The 26,789-nt window shown below is 39.7% G+C and overlaps 1 protein-coding gene across 2 annotated transcripts in view; it reads left to right on the plus strand.

Moving 5' to 3' along the window:
* The window catches only part of celsr3 (cadherin, EGF LAG seven-pass G-type receptor 3), a 101,480-nt gene that overhangs the window by 35,192 nt on the left and 39,499 nt on the right, over nt 1-26,789 (plus strand). The window contains exons 4-14 of one of the 2 annotated variants that reach the window (XM_069526474.1): nt 5,309-5,531; nt 10,286-10,401; nt 11,341-11,429; nt 11,730-11,744; nt 12,148-12,305; nt 15,056-15,219; nt 15,495-15,620; nt 16,218-16,387; nt 17,618-17,803; nt 19,600-19,710; nt 19,885-20,053. In XM_069526474.1, coding sequence (XP_069382575.1) covers nt 5,309-5,531; nt 10,286-10,401; nt 11,341-11,429; nt 11,730-11,744; nt 12,148-12,305; nt 15,056-15,219; nt 15,495-15,620; nt 16,218-16,387; nt 17,618-17,803; nt 19,600-19,710; nt 19,885-20,053 — 1,527 coding nt within the window. The remainder of the gene's footprint in view (nt 1-5,308; nt 5,532-10,285; nt 10,402-11,340; nt 11,430-11,729; nt 11,745-12,147; nt 12,306-15,055; nt 15,220-15,494; nt 15,621-16,217; nt 16,388-17,617; nt 17,804-19,599; nt 19,711-19,884; nt 20,054-26,789) is intronic. The other variant, XM_020089078.2, reaches the window with a different exon arrangement.

The raw sequence follows: 26,789 nt of genomic DNA on the forward strand, positions 1-26,789 counted from the left end.
GCCACAGTAACTAAAGCTTTTCATCCATTTTCTCCGAAAAACTTGAAATGGTAAAATGCACCACTTCATGTACATCACCTGTTTCCTGAGAAATTAATTAATGACTGCAAAACACTTATTCATCAATTTGCATTTTCTAAAGAAAAATTATATTTCCTAGAACTTAAAATCAGATTATCCCCTGAAGGCATCCACGTCTTGCGGGGCTGTACAAGGGAAAAAAAGAGCAGCAGAGAAATAGAGCGAGAGTGAGAGCGAGACCTACAGATGCAAGACAAGAGGAAGGAGGAGAGGGAAGCAACTGGGAGTGTATTGGCCTCTGGGGATGAACCATGTGTTGGGGTGATGGGGTGGGAGGTTGGGTGGAGCAAACTAAGATGCTGGGGGGTGGTTGAAGAATACTGGCTTTGATGAATAAAACATCCGTGTGAATGAAGGGGTGGTGTGAATGCATTAACCCAGGCCGAAAGGAAGAAGAGAAAGAAGAAAGGAAGAGAAAAAGAAATGGCAAGACATGGAAAGAGATGAAGGGAGGAAGTAGAGACAGCAAAGCATGTGTTGTATATATAGAGAGATGGAAGGTGGAGAGAGGAGAGGAAAGCAAGGAAGGAAGCAAGAGGAGGACAGAGGGAGGACAGGAAGAAAAATGAAGGGGCGGAATGGAAGTACTCTTCCTTAAAACAAGGCAATGAGCGAGCACAAAAAAACAGCTTGTATAAACTCTGGAACAGCTTGAAGTTGTATTAGCATTTACATTTTTAGCAGGTTCAATTGCAGCAAATTTATTGACCTCTGTTTGATACTTTTCTAAATTTGCTGATAGATTAACTAACAATTTGCTAATCAATATATCAAACTAAATGGTTTATATTAAAAGATTTCAGAGCTCAACAACCTGGTTCAGGAAGTAAATCCCATTTTTTTTCAGAATAAAGACTTTGATTATCAGCCATTATTTAAACCATCCAGGGTAGACCTACCACAAGCTCGTAAAAAGATGTTATATTCTTGTGTAGAAGCCTAAAGTCCATAAAATGTCAAGTACTACATAACCCACACTCCTTGGTGTAATAAAGACGTCTCTGATTGGTGGAGCTGGCTAATACCATAGAAATGTTTACCATAACTGCAAGAATCATACCGTCAATCATCAGATTACATTTACAGCAGAGCCACCATGATTTCTCTTTAACATGCTTCAGTGTTTATTACATGAAGAAATGGCTCCAAAGTGGTGGAAATAACTACAGGTCACATTCTGAAGACTAGCGTTGTGCTCTCTGTCAAGGCCACTATGGCACTAAACCATGTTGCTCACAACACTAATGTTACATTACCACACTATGTTTGGTTGCTATATGATAAACTATATGAACACTTTACATACATATAAGACACAGACTTCAATGTATTGCAACACTATATTAGCAGCTGGGTTAAATCCAAGAAGAAGCATGCTGAGAGTTGCTAGTGTTCATTCAGAATGGTTTTTGGGATGCGTTGTTCCTTCACAAAATAATTATGTACACATGCCTTTTTTCATTTTCTGTTGTTGTCTTTTCTCTATATGAAATTTTTGGTAGAATTATTTCTATTTATATACTTGTATGTTGTTGTTTTCCTTGTGTTTGGTTGTTGGATTTGTGTCTCTGTTGTTTGCTCCTTGGGTTATGTTTTTTCTATTTTTGCAAATTCACGGACGTGACAAATGAATTAGGCATTGTTCACAGAACACATTTTAAAGAAAAACAAATTAGCATTATATTATAGATTAGTCAAATTCAAGTGTCCAACATTGTTCTTAAGTGAACAATAATAAGTAAACTTGCATGTGATTTTTCAGCAGAGTCCACATCATAAGTTATCGGCATGGCCTTACATGAATGCATTAAGTTGGATCTTGTGTGTCTGTGTGTTTCCATTTTGGTAGACAACCATGTGTGTGTGTGTGTGTGTGTGTGTGTGTGTGTGTGTGTGTGTGTGTGTGTGTGTGTTGTGTGTGTGTGTGTGTGTGTGTGTGTGTGTGTGTGTGTGTGTGTGTGTGTGCGCGCATGTCTTGCTATCAAGCACAGTTCGTTCAACTTGACCATTGTGTTAATGTGAGAGAACATTGAGTAAAATGAGGAATTACACACTATCTCACTCTGTTTGTGTGTGGGTTTGTGTGTGTGTGCAGGTGAGCACATACTATTCCTATCAATGCTGATTGGCGCCAGTGCCTCTGTGGAACGTACGCCTTCATACCTTCTGGGAAAAGACAACTATTAAAAGAATATCATTGAGTCAGTCTGACAGCTTGTTTGCTCTCTTTCACTTCCTCTAATTAGTGTGTGTGTGTGTGTGAGTGTTTTTATATGTTTTAATGTTGCTATATGTGCATATAGCTGTGTTTTTTTGTTTTTCTTCCATCATCAATTTTTTTCCTGTCAGTCTGTCTCAACTGGGTGTGCATAATAAACCAGTGTGGGCGTTTGCATGTACTTGTGTTTAAGTCTTACCTTGTGCATAATTCATGAGTATTAACAACTATTTATTTCTTTCAATATTCATGAGAGGGTCAGCACTGATGAGTGGGTGCAACAGATAAAGGAAGCTGTGTGTGTTTGTCCTTATTTATCGTTCCCTGTTGTGTGCACTTACACAGAACTATACATTTAATGTGAGAGGGGAGGGAGGATGAGTCAAAGCTAAACGAGGACACACAGATGTGATCATTTGAATGTCCTTGGGCATCAGTAATCAAGCTGAGTGGGTGACTGTGTGTCTGTCCGTGTCGTCAGGGTGAATTGGTGGTGTGAGAGAGTATATTTGTCAGCCAAACCTGGCAGATATTGGCTGCTGTTGGCATGAGGGGAGAGGTGGTGTGGGAAAATTGAGTGATGAAGAAGAGGATGGACAAATTAACCAATTGAGTGACAAAGGGAGGGAGTGATTAAAAAAGGACTAGATTTAAGAATTAGGGAGATTATTGATAGATTGATGCGTTTAATTAGAGGATGAAAGAATTGAATGAATGCGTGAAACTGTGAAAGGATTGCTTCATTCATATATTTCATGTTTGATTTCGAAACATATCTTTTTGTGTCTCAAACAGAGACTAAGTAGAAATAATTAATAACTAATTCAAAAAATACATTTATTAATCAATAAAAAATAATTGTTAGGTACAACCTGAGTTGAGTGAGAGTGTGTATCAAACATGCCTGTGTGTGCTTTTGCAGCTTGTCCCTCTGTGTGTGTATGAATTGTGCATTTGTGTGTGTGGTCATGACTTGCCCTCAAGTGTGTTTGTGTGTGTCCATGTCTTGTTTGTGTCAGACAATATAAGGATCCAAACAATCATGAGGAAAGGTGAAAGCTTCTATTGACTTACAACTGCATCGTGTGTGTGTGTGTGTGTGTGTGTGTGTGTGTGTGTGTGTGTGTGTGTGTGTGTGTGTGTGTGTGTGTGTGTGTGTGTGTGTGTGTGTGGCTGTCAAGATGTGAGGACTCTGCCAGTGGGTACTCTGGCATCTAAAAGCAGCACAAACAGAGTGCCAACAGAGACAGCTACATGATAAAACCCAACAGCCTCGAGGGCAGGGGCAATGAACCGTGTGTGTGTGTGTTTCTGTGAGAGGGAAAAGGAGAGGGGGTAAGAAGGAAATAAAGAAATACTGCTTTTTAGAAACTGAATGTGTGTTTATGCCTTTGTTTGAGAAAAACATTTTTCATTCATTATTATGTTGCATTTGCTGTTGTTTATTTGTTATCTCTCTCTCTCTCTCTCTCTCTCTCTGTGTGTGTGTGAGTGTGTGTGGGTGTGTGTGTTTGGAGCCGTCAGCAGGTTCTAAAGTGGGTCCATGAGGAGCCATTTGTCTTAAGGCTAGTTTTGAACCCTGTCTGCTCTGGTTACATGTAGAGCTCATGGTGTGGGTGTTTTTTTTTGCAGCTGCTAAATATCGGACAATGTGTGTGTCCAGATATGCTCAAGGAAAGTTCAGAGAGATTGTGTACCTCTCCATATCTTTGTTGTGTGTGTGTGTGTGTGTGTTGCGTGGGTGTTTCTGCCTCCCGAGACACTACAGACTGGTGCTTGTTTGACTGGCAGCTAAATCTATTTATTCCCGTCTGCAGATTTGTTTGTGTTGTTTTTTTGTTTTCTCCACACTTCTGATACGGCAGAATCACTGTCAACAGGAAAACACTGTGATTCCAAATACTGTACTCTGAGTATCTTTTCGCTGTCAACTCTTTTTGATGTTCTTTGTGTTTGTTTGAAGGATGGTAAAGGTTGGTCCTCTAGAACAGTAGCTCTTACCCCTGCTTGACAGGACTCAGCACTCAGCCTCCACTTTCTAATCACAGATTCATTTACATCTCAAGCATCTGGTGAATGCAGCTCACTGCCTGATAGGAAAGGGAACCAGCAGCGCTCTGTTAAGCTGTCGATGTGGAAATAAAAAACACTGCTTTATAGATTGTGGCCACACTCCTGTTAAGTATAGCCTCCTTCAACAGCTACAGAATGTGAGTGACAGACATAACAGTACCTTTCCTGAGTGTGGACATAGTGACCCTGATTAGCTGACCGCTTTCCTGAAGCGCAACTCACTTTTCAATATAGGTAGACTGATGCATCGGTTGGTCAACGGAAAATGATCCGATATGAGCCTTTCACAGACATATCAATATCTACAGACTTTACACAATTTTACACAATAAACAATGCAGAAAAGATGCACCTTACAATTGTACATACAAATAATATGGTTGTTTATATTGTTTTCAATTATTTGGTTGCACTTTCTTTTTATTTATACTGCATTTATTTATGATAAAGTTTATGGTTAAACTTAAATATCAAGCCTGAGTTACATTTCTTTGTCATGAGGGTTTTGATAACAACATCTTTCTTAAAATATATACAGTACATCAATGGATGTGAAAAGTGTGAAAATATGGCCAGTTTATCTGCTGTTTGTTTGTTGTTCAGAGGAATGCTTGGTTTATGTGAAATCATCAGATGTGCTCACTGACTCAAAATTTTAATGATTCAGAATAATTTAAACCATAGCTATGTGTGTTTGACTATTTTTATAATGTCAAAAAGAATCTACTTGCAGCTCCTCTATTGAGGGTCTTTCAGGCTTTTACTCAGCAGTTATCATTTAACAGGTAATTATTGACATGTGACACTAATGCCAAGCAGTTATCTGGCTTGTTTTCTAGGTTTCCAATCTATGACGAGGTCACTGATTATTTTAGTGGCTGAGATTTCAGACTTTTCAGTTTTGATGCTTATTTCTTTCTTTCTTTAAACCCATAGGTGACCGATGTGAGTTTGACCGGCGACAGGGCAAATGTGTGCCCGGTGTGTGTCGTAATGGAGGAACGTGTCGGGAGCTTTCAGGTGGGGGCTTCCGCTGCGAGTGCCCTGCAGGAGGTTATGAGCGTCCATACTGCACCGTCACCGCCCGATCCTTCCCACCCAAATCCTTCGTCATGTTCAGGGGCCTCCGACAGAGATTTCACCTCTCCATCTCTTTAACGTGAGTAGATTGATTACATTTTAATATTTTATTTTCCTCTTATTTTGGATTTTCTTTTCAAATCTTTCAAATCTTTGAAAATTCATATTGGGTGGTTTTGAGTTTTGCTATTACCACTCCCTCCTCCCTGTCTTGGAGCGTCTGTCCCTCTTCAAATAGACAGAAATCCATAACCACTCCTGTTTGATTCTCAGTCCTCTTTAATCAATTTATTTCATCTCTGTCTCAGAGATTGATCTTATTATTCTGGTTTCTCCTCTCACTTTTCTCCCATCTGCCAATTTACTGGTTTCTCTAACATCTCCTCTGCTCTCGCTCTTTCCTCTCCTCTTTAATCTCATCACACTTGTACTCTGTAAGTCTCTGTAGCAAGTGTAAGAATTCTGGTGACCTCATGCTCTCTCTTTGAAAGGGTCAGAACCCTTGTTATTTCTGTTATTTGACTTATTTCTGCAGAAAAGTTCCCACATTACTATTCCAGTCCAAACACAGGCTCGTGGTTAATTAGTGCAGTAATGTAAGTTCAGATGAAAAATATAATGCAGCTTTATATTTTGAAATTTTCACTGAAACAGTTGAAATGGAGAATTTTAGCATTTAAAAACAAGCTTGCTATCAGAGCTTTGCATGTGCTTTAACTTTTTCAAAAGATTCAAAGTGAAATTTTTTTTAACCTTAAATGTCAACATTTTATCAAGAGGTCACTGAACTGCATGCACGTAGATATGTGACTGAGAAGAGATTGGCATGGATTTTATTTTGCATTTGATCCTTTTAGTATTGCTTGGTGCACAAAGCCACACTCTCAAAGATTTTTATTTTGTTTTATATTATTCCTCTTAAAGGACGATTGCCTCCTTTCCCATTGCCTGTAGAGGAGCTTGCCTCTGTTTCTTCCCCCCAGGTGTCATGTTGGACATCTCAAACGCATCGACCACTGAGGCGCTCTCTCACATCGCTTTCTTGCTAATTAGTGCTTTCAGCCAGGTATCATGTTTTCATTATTGCTGACTGGAGCTGATAAAACGTTGTCTACTATCGATTGTATCCATTGCAAACAAAAGCCACATGTTATTGGGTGTTATTGGGTTTTTTGACCAGTGGAAAATGGGCTTTAGATTTTGTACGTGGGGATGAATTTGATATAAATGTTCCTGCAGAGTCGGTGATCATGTCTTTACTTCACCTCCTCCATCATTTCCCTGCTTATTCTTTGCCTCTTGACATTCCGAGTAGTAGTCGATGGGAGATCTGAAGGGATTCTTAAGAGTGGTCAGGCAGGGTTATGGTATGGTTGCCATGGTTGATGTCATGTAATGATGGTTGCTAGGGTGATGTTGCCCATGGGGTTGTTGCTAAGCTTATGTGGCCACCTTGTAGTGGTTGCTATGAGACACTGGGGTTATGTTATTCTAACTGACTGAGTTTCTGTGCATTGTTAAGGAACATAGAGGTACAGCTTGTTCCATTGATGTGTGAGCACCAGGAGAGTAGTGATGGTACATAATGGAATAAATTGAGATGTGACTGTTGAATAAGGAGTTTTATTCACTGTGCAGTGGAGACAGAAGATCACAACAAGGCGGTTCAGAGCAAGTGGTCAGTGCGAAGTTCAGATATGAACACACTCAAATTTACCTTCAATGTGTCCAGGGGAAGTTTGAAACAAAGTCCTGTTGGTTAAGATGATCTGTGCTACTATCGCACCAAGTACACCTCAATCGCTCCCTGTCTACAGACGCGCCAGGCCCATCCTTGGCGCCTAATGCTAACAGTCACGTTCCGCGCTCCATGTGCTTTTATTCCCTAGTAATTGCAAACGTCTCCAGCACAGCGTGTCTTCAGAGCCAGTACAGACAGAGTGTGTCAAGCTAAAGCCCATTATAGAGGCTACATTTCATCAAACGTCTCATCTCTCATCCAAGAGGCTTCTTCAGTTCACTTCCACAGGTCTTAATAGTTGAGAACAGAACTCGTGGCTTCGAGTTATTTATCTTGTTCGGTGATTGGTCATATACAGTATACACTGTTCGACTATATAAGAAAGTTCACTCTGTTGCTCTTGTACACTAATGTTCATTTTCAGCTGAAAGAAAGTTCTCAGTCACTTTCCTTGTTCATTGCATTCTTCCTGATTCCCAAGGCATCCTTTTATCTACAGCGAAAAAACCAAAGGCAAGGCCACAATGTCCGCCGTTGTTCTCGGCTCACTGACGCTATGAGAAGTAAAAAGTGTCTGATTTGACGGCTGCCTTTTTCTACTCCACCCCTGCAGCTGCCGGTAGATCCCATAGCCAGATGAATTCAGCTGCAGTCAGACCAAATACATCTCGAACACAAAAGACCAAGTCTGAGCAGGGCCTCTATCTGCGCTAGGGGTGTTTCTGGTAAATTCTATTTACATGTAAGAATAAAAGCCATCTTATAAGTAAGAAGGGAGAGTTTACACACAGGTTAATTAATGAAAAGTACAGAGCTGGTAGTCATGAGAAAAGCAGGAGCTTATTCAGGATTCATAGAGATAATTTCAAGAAACAGAAATAAACTGAAATAATTTAAGGAAATGTTGTGTTGCAGGGCAGTGGTGGTAGATTAAAATTCTCAAATTGATAATGTTTTCTTTTCTTTCAACATGTACAATCAAGTTGTCCTTGGGGAGGACAGGAGTGTAGCTGAACAGACAGTATTTTACAGAACTGCTCTGCTCTACTTATTCACACACATTTAGTCGACTGGCTCAACAAAAGATTATGTCCTGTCTTGCTCTAGGGCTCCACGTTGTTAGAGTTTGTCTGCAAAGCCAATGAAATACTTTTCATTTTAACCATTGATCCTGTTGATGGGGAAAGCTACTTTTATCTGATGGTCACTAATTCACTTGTGTCTGACTGTCATCCTTCTTCCCCTGACACCAGTGTTGAAGGAGCGTCCTGTTTTCTGCTACAGTCCTTGGCCTCCTTGGCCTTAACCTTTATTCATGTGACTCACTTTCTCCCAGAGCATTTTATATCTCTTAGAATTTGATTTCCTTTTATTGAATGTATCTGATTCACATGTTTTTGCTGTTATATTTCTGCCTGGGAAGGTATGTTGGTTAATGAGGTTCTGTTGTGCAGAGCTATGACAGTAGTCATGTTTTTACTGGAATATTGAAAGGTATTTTCAATCTATTTGGCAGAGAGTGTTGGGATGACAGTGTTGTTTATCATGGGCATTTTCCATTTCCTGAGTTATGTTTGAAATTGTCTCTTGCTTGCTCAGTTAAAGGGCCTCTGATTGTATACATGATTTAACATCATTAAGTTTATTGCTTTCATAAAAAACAGTCACTTCATATTATTTTTTCATCTGCAGTTCTTTGCTTTCACATATTACATTTCACAAACAATGGGCACACTAACTACAACAGACATAATGTATAACACATGCTGTATTGCATTTATTTACTCTTTATTTATGGTCCCTCTGCATCTCCACTTCACTGACTCCTCTCACAGACTCCATTTACTCTGGCAAAGGTTACATTATTTTTCAGCTATTTCTGGCGGCTTGAAGAGATTAGATCTGCATACTACAAGATAGGAAAGCATGCTGTTTGAACTACAGCGGAGCCATGCAAATAAGACACATGTCAGCTGTTGAATAACCCAGTGTTTATTTTAAACAATAACAACACTCTCAGATAACAGCGGTATAAGATTGTCATGATAGTAATGACGATAACTTGCCCTTTTCTCCAGTACATTTCCTTACACTGCTGTATTGCAGCAACTTATCTATTTTTACAGCCGCAGTGATCTTAGCAGAATGTTTAAGCCAAGGATGTAAAATGCAGATACTCTTAACTCAACAAAACAGGAATGAATAGGAATATAAAAAAAACCCCAGAGCAAAACATTTTGTAGGCTTTAGCTCCAGGGCTGCTCCTCTGTAGCTGAACCTGACCTCTATCATCAGTACACCAGCAGGGTGGGTTATATCCAATTTTTGATGGAGCTAAACCAGAATAACAATTTACTGAACCAGCAGGTGTAAAGTCTTACTTTTTTTAGAGGCAGTGCACAAATTTAGCATTTGTACTCTCAAGAATACCTCTTTTATATCAAAATATGCAGTTATTTTAACACAGGGACACCCGCTATACAAATGGGCTTGACTCCTCTCCCATTGCCAATAGACGAATTTGCTTTACAGATTTTTTCCCTGGTGTGTTTTGTTCAACATCACCAATGCAGCTAAAACTGGCGCTCTCTCACCTGGCTGTCTTGCCAAACCAGTGCATTCTCTTGGGCCTTATGTTTCCATCACTGCCGATCAGAGCAGGAGCAGGAGCAGATTAAAATCTATGTCAAGAATCCATTCCTGAAAAAAGCCAGATATTAGTCTGTGTTTTTCATGACCAGTGTGTAATTGATACAATTTTAATGCACAAATGTGTTAGATTCCTAGAAAGTGAGCAATCCAACAGATGTTATGATCAAAGTACTGAAAAAATTAAGTACTTTTAAAGTTGAGGAATTTCTGTGTTTTCCAGGAGAGAACATTTATATTTGGTTTAAAAAAAAAGCAATGATCAGCCCCCTCCGATGATTCGTTCCATTATGCATGTATTTATAAATATATAAACGTATTATAATTGCATGACTCTGAACATTTGGTGGGAGTGGAAGTGACACATGATAAATCTCATATTACAAATTATATTAATCAATAAACCTAATCTGGACCATTTTTTTTGTGCATGAATTTTCTAGTTTTGCCACCCTGGAGAACAGTGGACTTCTCTTCTATAATGGACGCTTCAATGAGAAACACGACTTCATTGCCTTAGAGCTCCAAGAAGGACAAGTGGTGCTCAAATATTCCACAGGTATTGTATCTGTTTGTGTGTGATTGTATTTGTTGACTGTATTTGTGCTCCTATAGAAAATGGACTGTATTTATACTTTTCAAGTCTTATCACCACTCAAAGTGCTTTACAGTACAAGTCTCATTCACCCATTCACACACACATTCATACAGCACGTCTATACATTACTCTTTTTTTTAAATCACATGTGACACAGCTGTCAGTTGCATTTTGAGTTTTCAATGCCAAGAATACTTAGAAATGCAGACTGGAAGAGCCAAGTGGTCAGTGGACGACCTGCTCCTGAGCCACAGCCACCCACGGTCCATACTGTAGTCATATAGAGAAAGGCCATCTTTAGAGTAACAGTGTTCGATTTAGCAAAATGATATAAAATATTTAAAACCTAGCTGGGGACACTAAAAATCATAAAATACATAAAATATACAGTACATTAGCGGACGTTCTGTAAGATGATTGTACAATGTACAGTACAACACAGCAGCTAAGTACTGTCATGTCACCCTCCCACACACACACACACAGACACACACACACACACAGTTTTACAGTATTCTGTCTGTTTTCATCAAATATAACAGTAGCTGGTGTACTGCTTTAAAAATCATTCATTTACACCCGACTGCTACTAACTTCAGCAATTAGAACCTTCACATACATCTCACCACGATAGCTATTGAAACTGATCTATTTTTATATATTTGACTAATGCACACTTAAAGCTGTAAATGGGAGGCTTTATATCAGCATTAGAATCATTGTAATACATTTAACCTATAGGCTGTTTATCCATAATCAATCTAAATGTGTTTACATGCAGTGGTGTGTGAAAACAAATGGATTTAAACTTGAGCAGCCATAAGTTGATTTTAATAGAAATCCATTCAATCAATGTAACTATTACGTGCAGATGTTTTGACACCAATGTCCTCCCTGCAGGTGAATCATCCACTCAAGTCAGTCCCTTCCTACCTGGCGGTGTGAGCGATGGAAACTGGCACACAGTTCACATCCACTATTACAACAAGGTGGGTTCACGTCGCAATTTGTTCGTGTGTCTGACACCATTTTGATTTCTGATCTCACATTTTGTGTTGCTGATGTCTGTTTGATCAGTTATCATGTTTGACGTGTTGTTGTGATCATTTTTACTTCCGATGCATCAGCGGATTAGTTTCTCAGCCTTCACACCAACAAAGCAGTTTCAGTTACGCTGAAGTGTTTGTGTGTACGTAGCGTTGTGTGGGCGTTTGCTTTTCAACACTTTATTCATGCATATTCGCCACACATCTCCTTTAATTTTCTTCATGTTCTTTCATTTTCCTCAGCCAGCTACACGCTATGTGAGTATGAGTGTGTGTCAGGGTACACATACACTTCTTCCATCCACTTCTTTCTTTCTTTTCTCTCCCACTGTCTTTTTTTTCACCAGCAGTCAGTCAGTGCGAGTGTGGTGTCAGTCTTTCTGCTTCTACTCCATATAAATATACTTTTTCATGCATATATTTACTTTTGTTTCTTGTCCTTACTAACTCAATTTCCCCCTTTTCCTTCTAACACAATAGGCAGTGGCAATGTAGATATTGAACTTTGTCTGATGTGTTGATGTTACTTGATGAATGACTGCAGTCGTGTAAACTCTAGATATAGTAAAGTCTTTTCTATTTCTTGCATGTCGTCAAATGTCATGATGTTTCTTGTTCTCTGAGTCTGTATTCAATCTTGAATGTGTGTTTGTGTCTTCAGCCTAAGCGCAGTATGAGTGGTGAGGCCCAGGGTCCGTCGGATGAGAAGATTGCTGTGGTGAGCGTTGACGACTGTGATACAGCCTTGTCGCTTCGCTTCGGTACACAGCTCGGAAATTATAGCTGTGCGGCGCAGGGCAAACAGACCAGCAACAAGAAGTGAGTTCATCTTTCTTTCACCTCTCTCATCTTCTGTCTGTCTTTACTCTGGGTTTTCTTCTAAATGTGTTGACTTAAACACATTTGAGAAACCGCCCCAACAATTACAGTGTGTCTCTGAAATGTTTGACTTCAAGATTAGCTCATGAAAAAACGGACTTAAAATAGCTTAGTGGAAAAAATGTATTCAATTAGATTCGGTACATTTATGCATACATCTCTGTCACCTCCATAGCAGCAACTTAAAGAGTGGAGTGAGTAATCATTGACCCCGAGCTGTGAGCGGTGTTTGCACAGGATGGGCTGAGTTCTTTGCAGAGACAAGTTTCATTAAACATCATCTCTGACTGAGCAGAGGCTTAACAGATATTCAGAGGCAATTTGCACTGAGTAGAAAACCAATAGAGCTGGTCAGCGTGGAGCCGCACACAGGACAGGCAGCAGGGGGGTTACTGCGTTACAAGTACGAGTGCAGTGCCTGTTCTAAACCTGCCTGTTTGTTTGGCCTGTGGTGATGCTGGTTGCAGCTTTTCTTCATTAAACAGCTATGGTAAGTTAAGACTGGCTGCTGGACTCAGTCCACAGAACCCCTCACTTGTTGTGGCTGTTGTCATGAACGTGCTGTTGTCACGATTGAGACTGATACATCCCAGCCGCTTCTGCTACAGAGTTCTGCGTGTTTATTCGAAGTTTATTAATGTTGAACATTTTGTGTGTCCAAATTGCACCAGTGTGAAGCATAAAGTAGATATTTTTAGTGTCTTTGTGGTTTATATGTGGATTTATTAACCATTTAGAAATAACACAATTTATAGAAAAATGATAAAAAAAATATTTTGTAGACGTAAACTTGTATTTACTTATGCCAATACATTTCCATATTTAAGTTAAATTATGTATTTCTCCTGTCATGGAAGACTTCTTTTTCCAAGAAACTCATCATGATGGTTTGTTTTCTGCCCCAGATTCCTCAAGATGACATGTGTAATAGCTTTAGCTTGCTATTTTAAGTAATTGCTTGTTAACACAGATCAAGGAGAATGTAATTTTTGTGTCTATGTTTCCGCAATTCTTCTGTGAAAACTCGGTGTCACAAAAGTATTTCATTAATTCAGTAAGGTTAAACGGGGTTGTAAGCTCATCGCTGTTTTGAAATGAAAAATATGTGTAGCACACATTTTATTGCAGATTTACGGAGTCTAATCTGCTTCCTGCTAAAACTCTGACTGTTGCTTTTGCGAAGGATTTTCTGCAGATGTCGGATCGGGCTTATGAGGTGAAGCTAGAGCAAATCTGTGGGGACCTGAGGCTTTAATGAGGAATGAATGTTTGACGTCTTGATGCTCCTTTCTGTCTGCCAGTATCTGTCTGATGGGCGTGTCACTAATTCTGCCTGGTGTTAATCTTAATGTTTTTTATTACTCTCTGCTACTTTTTCTCACACTTTAAATCCACTGCATTTCTTTATATATAAGTAAAATTGATCTGACTCATCTTTCAAGTGTCCGTTCTATTTGACCTTGTAAAACTTTTATAGTCTACTGTATATATATATATATATATATTTAAAAAACACAGTGCATTTGCTCACATGCACATAAAAAGCATGGTGTCATAGTGTTGACACGTGGCCTCGTCTGTGTGAGCTATAATCACATCGACTGTGTTCTGTCAGCGCTAAGTGAGGCTGAGAGAAGAGGAGACAGATCAAAGGTGAAGGCTAAAGACGTCTCAACACTCTCCTCCTCCGTCTCTCCTCCATCTCTCCATTAGCAGCTAAAGCTCCTCGTGCTCAGTCTCGACATCCTCTTCTAATGAGGCTTTCTGCTGATATTTGCTGTAACTCGCTCTTAATCTCTCGTTTGTTTGACTCCAGCGCCTTTTGTCTCCTGTGCTTTCTTCAATTCATATTCCACAGCAGTTCATTGGCTCAACACATGCATGTGTCGCCAAACTGAGCTAAACAGAAGACAAAACACTTAACTCACAGTGGTGGAAAAAAACACGTCATGCTCTCAGAATGACAACACTGACAACTGCTTCTGTCTCTTCGGTTTTTCTCACACTTCCAGTCCCATAACTGTTATTTTCTGTCTCCTACATCTTCTTCTTCGTATTCCCCATGTTTCTTTCTCTCTTTCCCATCCTCCATCTGTCTTGTCATCCGCCTTGATGCTCGCTCTCTCCTGATATTTTCTGTAACTCACACTTAATCTCTTGTTTGTTCATCTGCCTCCCTGGCTGCCTCCACATTTCCCTGTTTGTTGTTGCCAGGGTTATTTTCTTTTCTTTTGTCTTCATTTTTACTGCTTTTCCTGACGTTCCCTCACACCTACCTCCTCATGGCTTCCTCATCCACCTTTTTCTCTTCTCTTCTGTAATTCATATTTAATCTTCTGTGTGTCTGCTTTCGTTTTCCATCTTTTCAATTTCTCCTTTCTCCTGCTCTTTCTAATTGTATCTTCGACATCATCATCATCATCACCTCATTTCTTGTCAACATCCTCAATTATTCACTGAATCTTGTTCCATTTGACATTTACCTACGGTGACATATTTAATCTCTGGGTTAGCTTAATCCCCTTTCCTCTCTCATACCCTCTTTTCATGTTTTTTCTTTCCTGGCTCCTTGCGTCCCTCTCCTCCCTCCTCCCCTCCATCATTGAGGGATAATCCTCTATTCCTTTTTTATTACTTCATTCCTCTGCCCCTTATTTACTCTTCTTCTCCTTGATCTCATCCTCTTTCAGGTCTCTGGATCTGACTGGTCCGTTGTTTCTGGGTGGAGTTCCCAACGTGCCTGACAACTTCCCCTTCGCCACCAGGGAGTTTATCGGCTGCATGAAGGAGCTGCACATTGACAATAAGCCACTGGACCTGGCTGGATTTATCGCTAACAATGGAACAGTTCCTGGTCAGCACTGCAAATCATTTAAAACATTTACAAATTTCATAGTGACTCTTTTAAAATCCAAGTACTATTTTAATGAAAAAACACAAACAACCAAAGATTGTCATGCAGTAACATTCAAGGTTTTGTTCCTCTGAATATGCACATAGTATATATATACTATGTGCATAGCAGCCGAAAGGTTTTAGCGTCTTTACTTATCAACTATTCCCTGCATCACATATCATGGGGACACATTTTTGAAAAGGTCGTGTTTCTGTCTCTGTTGCTCCTCACAGGCTGCAGTGCCAAGCTGCCCTTCTGTAAATCCAACCCCTGTCAGAACGGAGGAATCTGCAGGGTGAGCTGGGAGACGTTCTCCTGTGACTGTCCTCTGGGTTACGGAGGGAAGGACTGCAGCCACGGTGAGACCCTGCATGAGTTCATTCCCATCCTATGGTCACATCTATTGTCCTGCTGTGGTATAATTTGTGGTGATGAGAGAGGTCTTGTGTTTTTTTTTTTAAGTGCAGCAAAATGGCTCTGGTCTTAAGTGGCATTACTGTGTGTGATTATTTTTTTTATCATGATTAAATAATAATTGACCTGTGGCTCTTTGTCACTTACACATTTAAATAGAAAAAATAATGCTGCTTTTTCACTCAAATTGTTCAGAAATAATAATTATTATAATAAACCAGCCATCCTCATTTAGTGCTGAGCCATTTTTTTTATCCCTGCAAAGGCCCCAAACCAGATTTGAACCAAGAAGCCTCTGAGGTGTCATGTCTCTCAGCTAATAAAACTATTGGTATTCTTACCCATTGATACATTTAAATTGTTAAAATCATTAGATAATGAACATGTTTTACATTTATTAGGACAAAAACAGATTCAGTCCAAAACGCGCAAGACAAGATATAAATTCATATATAAAGCAAATTCAGCAAATATAAAGACTAATAAATAACGGTGACATTGTTCGTCCATTTATTTACCCTCCCTCTCACCTTTCACCTCAGTGATGCCACACCCCCACCGCTTCCTGGGTAACAGCGCCCTCTGGTGGGATCTGAAGAACGACGTTACCATCTCCACGCCATGGTACCTGGGTCTGGTGTTCAGAACGAGAGCACAAGAGGGGACGCTGCTGCAGGCCCAGGCTGGCCAGTACACCAGCCTGCTTTTCCAGGTACACACACACACACACACACACACACACACACACACACACACACACACACCTGCTCTGTGATGAGTTAAGCTTGACATCGATTAGTCTCTGATCACATGAATCTGACACACACACCCGATGAACTCAGAAAAGGCTCTGCACAGGGGCCTGAAGGGTCATAGCATTAAACCAGGGGCATCAGGTGTTTAAATAAAATGTTCAAACCTGTACGACTGTCACTTGCATAGCATGCAAATAATAAGCAGCTGCTCTCTATGTCACCGACACATGGAAACTGAAGGACGACTGCTGTGCACATCTATGATGCCAGAGAGACTGCAGCCAAAGTTGTGGTTGTCGTTCCATTCTTTAATGACGTCTGTGAGTTGTCTGTTGTCAGAATGGACATCAAGTTCTGTGAATACAGATTGTAGCTTGTTGTGAAGCATTTGCTTCTCCTGATGTTTTTTTCATCATCAGTCATCATGACATCGTCAGTGGCATCGGGTAAATGTCACCGTCGACTACGATTTCATCACATTACTGTTCACATTGAAGTCATCCAACCTTTAACACACATACAATGACGTACAAAACTAATTGTGAGAGTTTTGTATATTAACAACAGACAGAGATAATCATCAATTAACTGTCAGATCACACCGGGGATAATGATGCCTCTGAAGTTCAAGCTTCTCATCAACCTGTTGATTCCTGTTTGATTGTTGTCAGTGCTCCACTTATGCTACAAAACATAAATGGTAACACCTCTTGTGCAGTAAACTAATTATAGTTCTTCATTTAAATTCACATTTTAAGTGATCAGGTGGCACAGTGGTGTGGAAAATGCTACGTGGGATCCCTAATATGTTAGCAGGGGTCATAGTTATTATGGCTATTATATCTCATGGGTAATGTGATACTATCAAGGGTTTTGATACCAAATCTAAAATTGCATGTCCTGGTATTCTCTTTCCAAATATCTTTAAATTTATGTTTAAATATGTTTTTATATTTGTTTAAATTGTTTAAGTTTGAATACCTGCCAACACAAGAGACAAACATACACACGCCCACATGCATGGTCACACCCACACCAACACACACACACACACACAAACACAAACACGCACACTTAGATTACGTAATTCTTGACCTGTTGTCATTTATTAATGTTTTTCTTTGTGTTTTCTCTCTGTCTGATTATGTCTGTGTTTGTATGTGCCTGTGTTCCTCCATCTCTTCCAGGTGATAAATGGTCAGCTGGTGTTCTCAGTGACCCGCGGTTCAACCAGACTGGTGCGTTTGCGGTTGGATCAGGTTCAGGTGGCAGATGGACGGTGGCACGATCTGCAGCTGGAGCTGCGAGATGTTCGTAGCGGCCGTGAGACACGATATGTTGCCACTCTGCGGCTCGACTTTGGACTTTATCAGGTAACGTGTGTGATATAAATCTTGAAGGGAAGGTTTTTTTGGACAAGCTTAATGTTCCAGCGATTAGGACTCAATTTGTTATGTGGACTGATACAGTGGAAACTTTCAGTGCAGCCAATGTAACTTAAATACAATAATTGCAATATTTTAACACGTCTTATTCACCCTGAAAGCACGGATGACAAATGAGTAACTAGGATTTCATCATCTCTGCTTCACTAAATCGATTAAAATCAAAGACCTAATTTATCTTAATAGCTAATTTCCTTGTGTCCTTTTCTTCCAACACTTCCCAGAATAGATTCACAACTTTAATTAAACATGTTCCGTTAGAAATAGGTAGGGTCTTTTTCCAGCTTGAATTTCTTTTATTTGGCTGTGATGTGCTGATACTCGGATGGACTATTTATTTAGTCTTATCGACAAAGAACTCAAATTAGAATCGTAAAGTATTTCACATGACAAAGACAAAAAAATAATTTTTTATATGATGTAATTCAAATTATCTTCATCTCCTGTTTAGTCTTGTTATGATCCAGTATGGTGAAGGAGAACACTGCAGTCATGTCAGATTATGACATGAAAGATTTGACTTGAATCCAGATTTTTTTTTTTAATCTTGATATCACAGCCAATCACGACTGGTCACACCTTTCAAGAAATTCAAATGTTAAAGACATGAATATGTGATTATGATACTGGAAATGACATGACATGATTTTGACCTGCCAATTTTGTCTCCCAGAAACTTAAACTCTGCTGGCAGGATTAACCTTGTGCTGAATTGTCTGAAAGTAACAATTGCATGGTATATAACGTATCTGACCTCAGCTGTCAGCAGCCAGTCATTTGGCTCTTGTAATAAATGTGGCATGAAAACAATGAAATTTGGCCAATAAAATTATTAGTCCTTTTTGATCTAAGTAAACCACACAATGAGATTTGGTCATCCTAGATTCCCTAACATCACACTGTACTGGATGATGTTTATTTGGTGTGTGTGTGTGCGAGATCTATATTATTTTATTTTTTGACTGTGATTTAGGAAAACTGCAGATTGCGTTTTGTTTTCATGTTGATTTATATCTTATCACATCTGCATCACTGCCAATTAAACAGTAATTACCTGTGAAATGTTTGCATGTGTGGATAGTCACATGATCCACTGCTGCTGAAATGCTGATAGATGGGGCTCATTTTGTTTTCATGGCTGTTGCGAGCTAAGTTGTCCATCAGCATTACTTCATAACACTGTGTTATCAGCTGAGCACTGACCTTCTCACCACTGACTGCATGTTACCGTTTTCTTTTATTGACAAAGGTCCATCATTTACTGTGCCGCTTTAAATCTATTAGCCCTCCTGCTCACACCCTCCACCCCTCTCTTCCATTCTCTGATGTTAGCGTTATATTAAACTCACTATTCAGTGACGTCGTGGTAAATGAAAATATGGAAGAATAGTGACTTCCAGTTTGTGATTAGAAAAAAAGGAAAAATCTATTTTCATTCTGTGTGAAAGACTCTTGTTGTTGTGTAAACTAATAAAAAATGAACCTCTCGTTGTCTAATATTTCACAAAACCTTTATGGCAGATATTTCCCTTCCCTTCTGACCACCTGGTAATTTTCATATCAAGTAAATAACCCAAGTTCTTCTACGTTGTGAAATAAATGTATTCCAATGTGCTATGGGTGTATTTTTGTGCAGGTAAACATTTGGCATACAGCTATTAATAATGATAATCTTTGCCCTCCATCTGTCCCCCCCCCTCTCTCCCTCGTTCTCCCCCCATTAGGGAACAGTGATAGTGGGAAATGAGATTCATGGCTTGAAGGTGAAACATCTGCATGTGGGAGGAGTGCTGGGCTCGGGAGAGGTTCAGAACGGGATTAGAGGCTGCATACAGGTGAGGAGGGATGGATGGAATATTTGATGTTTATTGATGGGTGGGTGGAGGGAGGCTGGAAATGTGTACAAATAATAGATGGAATTGTTAAGAAATGAGCCTGGGACACACTGATTTCAGTAAATGAATGAAGCTGTCAGTATCGTCAACATAAACCTCTCTTTGTCTCTGCAGGGTGTTCGGTTGGGTGTACGACCCGACGCCCCTGCCCTGCCACGCCCATCAAAAACTGTCAAAGTGGAGATTGGCTGCAGTGTCGGCAACCCCTGCGTCTCGTCTCCCTGTCCCGCCCACAGCCGCTGTTCCGACCAGTGGGAGAGGCACAACTGTGTCTGTGAATCCGGTGAGTAGACTGAGTGATGATGTCGCTGGTTGAAGTTGATGTAATTGACAGAGGAGGCAGGATGTGTTATCTTCCTCTTGTGAACTGACATGTGACATCATCAGGATATAACAGCAACAGAGAAGCAGAGATGTTTCTTGAATGCTGAGTGAACAATAACAATGAATGAGGTTTATAACAGTGTTCGTTTAATTTAAAACTAGCATATGACACATACTATAAAGCATATGTAAGAAAAAGGTTTAGTAAAATACATTTTTGAAATATGAATAATCCACCATGGGGGAAATTAAGTTGTCATAGCAGTAGGTACACTAAAGATATAATACAAGACATATTACAAAATAAAAACACAAGAAGACATATTAAAAGAAAAAATACCATATAGTATGATATGATATAACACACATGTGTGTGTGTGTGGGTGTGTGTGTGTGCATGCGTGCGCGTGCGTGTTTGTGTGTGTTTGTTTGTTTTGTTGGCAGGGTGCATTCAGACTAACATAAACAATTTAAACACAGAATAAAAACAGTGCAGGTGAATTTAGAAGTATATATATAATATATACTTCTCTGTGCAAGATATTAGTGCAGATATACAGTGATTAAGAGCAGGATGAAGTTATGTAAAACCATTTGGTTCTGTGACCACAGCTCTGACAGAGACTGATGAATTTAAGAGTCTAATGGCACCAGGCAGGAATGACCTCCTGTAACGGGGGTGTCCAGTGTCTTATGGAGCGGGTGGGAAGCATTGTCCATGATTGACAGTAGATTGTGTCACTTTGTCCAGAAATACACAGAACCCACATCAGCCATCTGATATAATGTGCTAACCTCTGCATCAGGACAACAGTCAATCAGGGAATAGTTGTTATGTGGGCATATCTTCGTAGGTGTCGGCAGCGCTCTAACTGGGTTAAACAGATATTTGGGAACATATAATGAGTTCTCATCCACCTGAGACCAAGAGAAAGAGACTGACTTCAGGCTAACTTCCAAAATCCCCTTAGTCAGGTGAATATAATGGAGCAGAAGTAATGTGGAGGAGAGAAGCCTCATTAAAGGAGGAGAGTGTAAGGGGAGAAGGAGCGGAAGAGAGGAGAGAGGAAGGAAAACTATATTCAAATTTCAGCTTCCATAGAAGTGGAGAGAGAAAGAGAATAATAGGAAGATGAAAAAGGAAGCAGAGGATGAACAGAGAGCTGAAAACGTTCATTATTAATGAAGAGAAAGAGGCGGGTGACAGAAATAGTGTAAAACAAACACCAAAAGTTTTGGGGCAAAAAGAAAGAAGAGAAGAAAGAGGGCACGAGAAAGTCAAATCAAACAGCCTGAAAGCACGGGTGACACAATTGGGAAAAGATCCACACAACACTGGTACATATGTACATATACACACACAAATCAAGTGAAAAAGAAACTAACATGACACACACACATATAAAGAAGTGTGACAGTGAAGGAGAGGATGAAGAAGGATATTTGATATTTGTTTTGAGCTTTATTAGAAGCCACTGATGCAACAGCTGCAGTTCACTTCTGAGCAGAGATGATTCAAAGAGATTATTCATATTTCATTATAATTAAAGGAGAAGTGAGACAAGCGATTGGATGGCAAATTCAGTGAATAATTAGCAAATGAAACAAAGAGAGATGAAGAGAGAGAGAGAGACTGAGCAAGAAAGTGGCCAATCCCACCTTTTCACACTATATATTGTATGTTTATATTATATACAGATATTGATCCTCTTCTCTCCCCATCAGTCACCTTCCATCTCTGCATCTCAAGCTGGCTTTTTATCAGCCTGTTTTAAAAACTACTTTCCCTCTCCTCCTGTGAAATTCAGATATTTCCTCCTCATTAAATGCAAAATAAGGTTCAGTCAGGCGCTGATTTTATGCAAAACATTTGATGATGTTCCAATTTGAGTATCTGCAGGATACAGTGGAGATAATGGTGCATTATTACTACTCAAACAATATTAACTCTGCAGGGCAGTAATACAGCGCTGAACTTAAAAATCAACGTCTTAAAAAAACACAAAAGAGACAAGGAAGATGATGAACCTCGACTCTCTAAATGTTTCCCCTGCCATGGAGGTTGTATTTTCACCCCGGCCCTTTTTTTTGTTTGAAAGTAAGATTACACAAAAAACACAGTATGGATTACATGAAACTTGAAGAATGGAACCACATTTCCCAGTGAATAAAACATTTGACTAAAATAAATTTCACATCTTTAAGGGACTTTTGACATGAGTGTATGAAATTTAGTGCAGCTGGATTCATCATAGGATTGGGAGTTATTTTCCTGTTTGCTATGGGCCTCTGAAGACAGCTACTGGCTGTCTATGCTTTAAATCTAGTTATTTTTACCACAACTCATTGTGGCTTAACAAAGTGGAATGTTAAAAGCATTCCACTTGTTGGTAATCTGGTTTTAAAAGCAAACTCGTTCAAGAAAGAATTAGAGAATGAGATGAAAGTTGAGGTGAAAGTGAGACAGTGCTAGAGTTTGTGTCAGGTGACAGAGATAGTTTGTTAAAGTGAGAGCACCTCGGGGTCGGCAGTATGAGAGCGGAAGAAGAGAGGAGCTGATATCCCTGTAGCATCCTGCACCAGCCCGCGAGCTAACACAGAAACTTTGGCTAATTAACATGAAGCAGAGACTGAGAGAGAATACACACACACACACGCACACACGCACACATGCACACACACACACACACACACACACCAGATGTACATGTATATTTACTGTAAACACACACACTCTCACCCTCATTATCATTATATTTCATCAGCACAATGAGCATTGAAAAGTGTTGCACAATGACTGCCTCTGCTCGGAGACAAATCAAAGTTTAATAAAAGCAGCGGGACAAAAAAAGACAGAGGTGCACTCTGAATAATTCCCTTTCATGTGTGTGTTTGTGTGTGTTTGTGTGCTGGTACTGAAACAAGCCTAATGGGTCTCTCATCCAACTGACAGCACCTCTGATTTGGGCAATACAGCATCCTAGAAAACACACACACACACACACACACACACACACACACACACACACACACACACACACACACACACACACACACACATATACAGACAATATTGTGCATGACAAATCACAGAGACATCTGCTCTCTCTCATCTCTTCACCACACGTGTTTGTCTGTTTCAGATTCACTATACAATATGTAGTAAGACTGTGTGCGTGTGTGACAGTTGCTGCCAGTTGCTACGGGCTAATTCACCAATCACCACAGTGAAAATTAGAATTTAATAAGATAAATTACAGCCGTGTTGATTTATGTTCACTCCAGTTCTTGGAGCATGTTTAAAAACCAACATGATTAAATGCAGAAAAATGTGTTCAGGGTCTGGGAACCAGAACTCTGATCATTTATAAGCGTTTGCTGTTTTTGTCAAGATACTAAAAAAGGTGTTTCAAAACAACAGATGACAGATATTTATTTGTCCTTTAGCTGGAGTCTGTCAGAAAAGAACATAATACGAGGTCTTTAATGTGTGTGGTGTTCAGCTGCTGTGTATTGAGCTTAGTCCTTCTGGAAGAAAGAGAGAGATTTATGAGTTTCAAGCTGTTGTTCCAGCCTACAGTAACTCTGTGTTTTCAAGGTGCAAAGCTGGAGAAGTTGTTCTCTATGACAAATGATGCTTCTCTGAGAAATGGCAGTTATTGATCAGCTTTATCAACACCACAAGGAAGTATTTCAAACTGTTGGAAAGTGGACATAAAGCTAGGTTTGTTAAAAGTGAAAAATGGGCTGTTACTACAGCTGTTTAGGTTTCTTGTCTCTTGTTTCATGTGTGGGTGGAGCTTAGTTAAAACCAAAGAAAGTTAACAAATTGTGTCAAGATGTTCAAATAGCATTTGACTTACAAATGATATATATGTGCTGTTTGAAAAAGCTGTGATCTGCTTGTACAAAATGGATTGTTTGACTTGACTTTGACTCTAACTTTGACTTCTTTGTGGGTGGAGAAAGTTCTATAAATCGTTTCTCTTAAGAAGAATGTTGTTCAGACTCATGTAGAACATTGACACTGTATAAATAAGAAAAAAAGGTGACAACCACAAATAACAAAAATCTTGTTATCATTGAGTTTACAGTAGATTATAGGCAGTAGATTCAGTGGCAAAAAAAGTTTATACAGAGCGAAAACTGAAAAATCACCAAACCTATGCATTTTTCTGGCTGTGAAACTCAACCTCAGACAGAGGAGGATATAGTAATAACATTACAACCACTAATATATTTTTGTATATCTGATATCTGGAAGATAATGTCTCCTTTACATGCCAGATAAAATGTCCCAAAGTCAATAAGTGTATTAGTTACAGTGATGAAAAACTAAACAAACCCACTCACACAGTGTGATCAATATCTGAGATCCAACCAAAATTAAAATATTGCACATTTAAAGATGCAAAGATAAAGAATGACACCATCAGTTTCAGCAAGTTCCCGGAAAACATAACATAAGGTATGATTATGTTTATTTTTCAAATCTATCTACTGGCTGTAGTGACGATGTGAGGAGAAAACCATTGGACTTAAACATGGGACATCGCTGCTAATATCCTGTTTCCAGTGGGCTGTCATTTCCTTTTAAAGCATGACTTCACTCCCTGTCCCTATCCACTTACTTATTACTGTAACCATGACGATGAAGGTATCCTGTCCTTAGGAAATGATGTTAACTAGTTAACTTCAGGTTCAGGAGCAGGGGCCACATATTAACCACACCTCTAATCCCCTGTCAAGTCATATACATATACCCGGTCAACCTGTCAAGCTCTGTTTGACGCAGATTCTTCAACCCAGCCTTTCCCTTCCCCAGAGAAAGAGAAAAGAACAAAGGAAGAAAAGAAGAAACCCCTTCACTCACACATCCAATATATCAATTTCTATTCAAACCTTTCTATTCAAACCTTTCTATTCAAACCTTTCTATTCAAACCTGTCTATTCTATTCTAAACACTAACAAAGCATTTTTTTTTTATCTAAACCTAAAACAATCTTAACCATAGTGTTCTCACATTATTAATATTTGTACATTTCAGCAGTGACTTGTGAGTATTTTGAAAGACACTGACTGTTGTCCTACTGATGGTTGTGTCAGAGCAGATGAAAACCAGAAGTACTGCCCATTGGCTGCTTGATGTTCCATTCTCTTCCCCAGCTTAACTTTACTTGTCTGCTGGTTGGTGCTGGACTGGAAGCAGACTGTGGGTTTATTACAGAATATTTGGCTGGAAACATCTGTAGGACATGGGGTTGATGAAACTGATGAGACAGATCCATTCAGTCAATGTGTTCTGAATCCCGAACCATGTGTCAGAAAGGCTGCGAAGACCTGTAGAGCTACACTGTGTGTTTAGTGCAGGTGGTGGCTCATAGTGATGAACCACAGTCGTTGGACTTAATGTTCAGTGTTTTCCCTCAAGCACATTTAATTGCAAATGTGATGATATTCACAATCTTTCCACTGTCAGAAAGAAAGTGTTGGATAGACTTCAAATGAATGGATGGTTCAGTGAACCGATGACTCATCTGTCTTTTCCTCATCGTGGTCTTGTGGAGAAGTCAAGCTGTCATGTTACAGTAAAGTGTAAGACCAGAAGCAGTGAGTCACCCTGGGTGTGTGTGTGTGTGTGTGTGTGTGTGTGTGTGTGTGTGTGTGTGTGTGTGTGTGTGTGTGTGTGTGCGCGCTTGTGTGTGCGTGTGTGCATGTGTGTGCATGTGTGTGCATGTGTGTGTGTTCACAGCTCAAGAACCATAAGTCAGGCCTGGACCCTGACTGTGAATGACAAAAACATGCCCCATACACACACATGGTTTAGAGCCCTTTGTTCTTACAAACTCTCTCCCTCTCTCGCTCTCTCTCTCTCTCTCTCATATTGTTGTGACAAGGCCAGTGTCATTACAAGTGTCTGAAAACAGCCAAGGCCATCGTCGTCTCTCTGTCAGTTGCCATGGTGAAACTGTAAAGATGTATAGGGCTGATAGAGGAGGATTTTGTGTGCTTGATTTTCTATAGCTTTGAGGGACAATTTTGGTTCAATACAATCATTGTGAGGACATTTTGTCTGGTCCTCGAAAATTGAAAGGGTTGTTTGAGGTTTTATGGTCAAGGTAAAGGGGCTAGGGTATGTCAATGAGTGTCCTCACAACTATAGAGAGACAAGGGTGTGTGTGTGTTTGTTTGTGAGAGAGCAACAGAAGTGGAAAACAACAGAGGTGGAGAAGCCGAGGCGAGGATCATGATAAAACAAGACACAGAACACTGCCATTGTTTTTGTGATTCCATAATTATATCTCTCTCTGTGTGTGTGTGTGTGTGTGTGTGTGTGTTTATAAGAAAGACTCTGAGATGAAATTTTAAAATCTTTGTATGGCAGTTTGAAGGCACAAAAGAAAGGCCAGCTACATTACAGTATTTATGTATTAGTAGTTTCACAAAGTAGTTTCACATATTAAGCGCGTGAGAGAGAGAGTGTGCTTTGAGAACAGGTGTGATTGGAAAGCTTGTGTGTGTCTAAAGCTGCAGCCAAGGCCACAGGCTTGAATGCAGAGTGCTTTCTGTGTTTTCTAAAGAGGAACACAAGAAACAGACCTCGCACACGCTTGTCAGATCCAGAGGGAGGAGTTCAGACCTTTGCTGCACACACTCAAGTCACACTTCAATCTATGGAGACATTGTCTATTCA

The sequence above is a fragment of the Paralichthys olivaceus genome, chromosome 6 (assembly GCF_024713975.1).
Source record: "Paralichthys olivaceus isolate ysfri-2021 chromosome 6, ASM2471397v2, whole genome shotgun sequence".
Classification (NCBI taxonomy): domain Eukaryota; kingdom Metazoa; phylum Chordata; class Actinopteri; order Pleuronectiformes; family Paralichthyidae; genus Paralichthys; species Paralichthys olivaceus.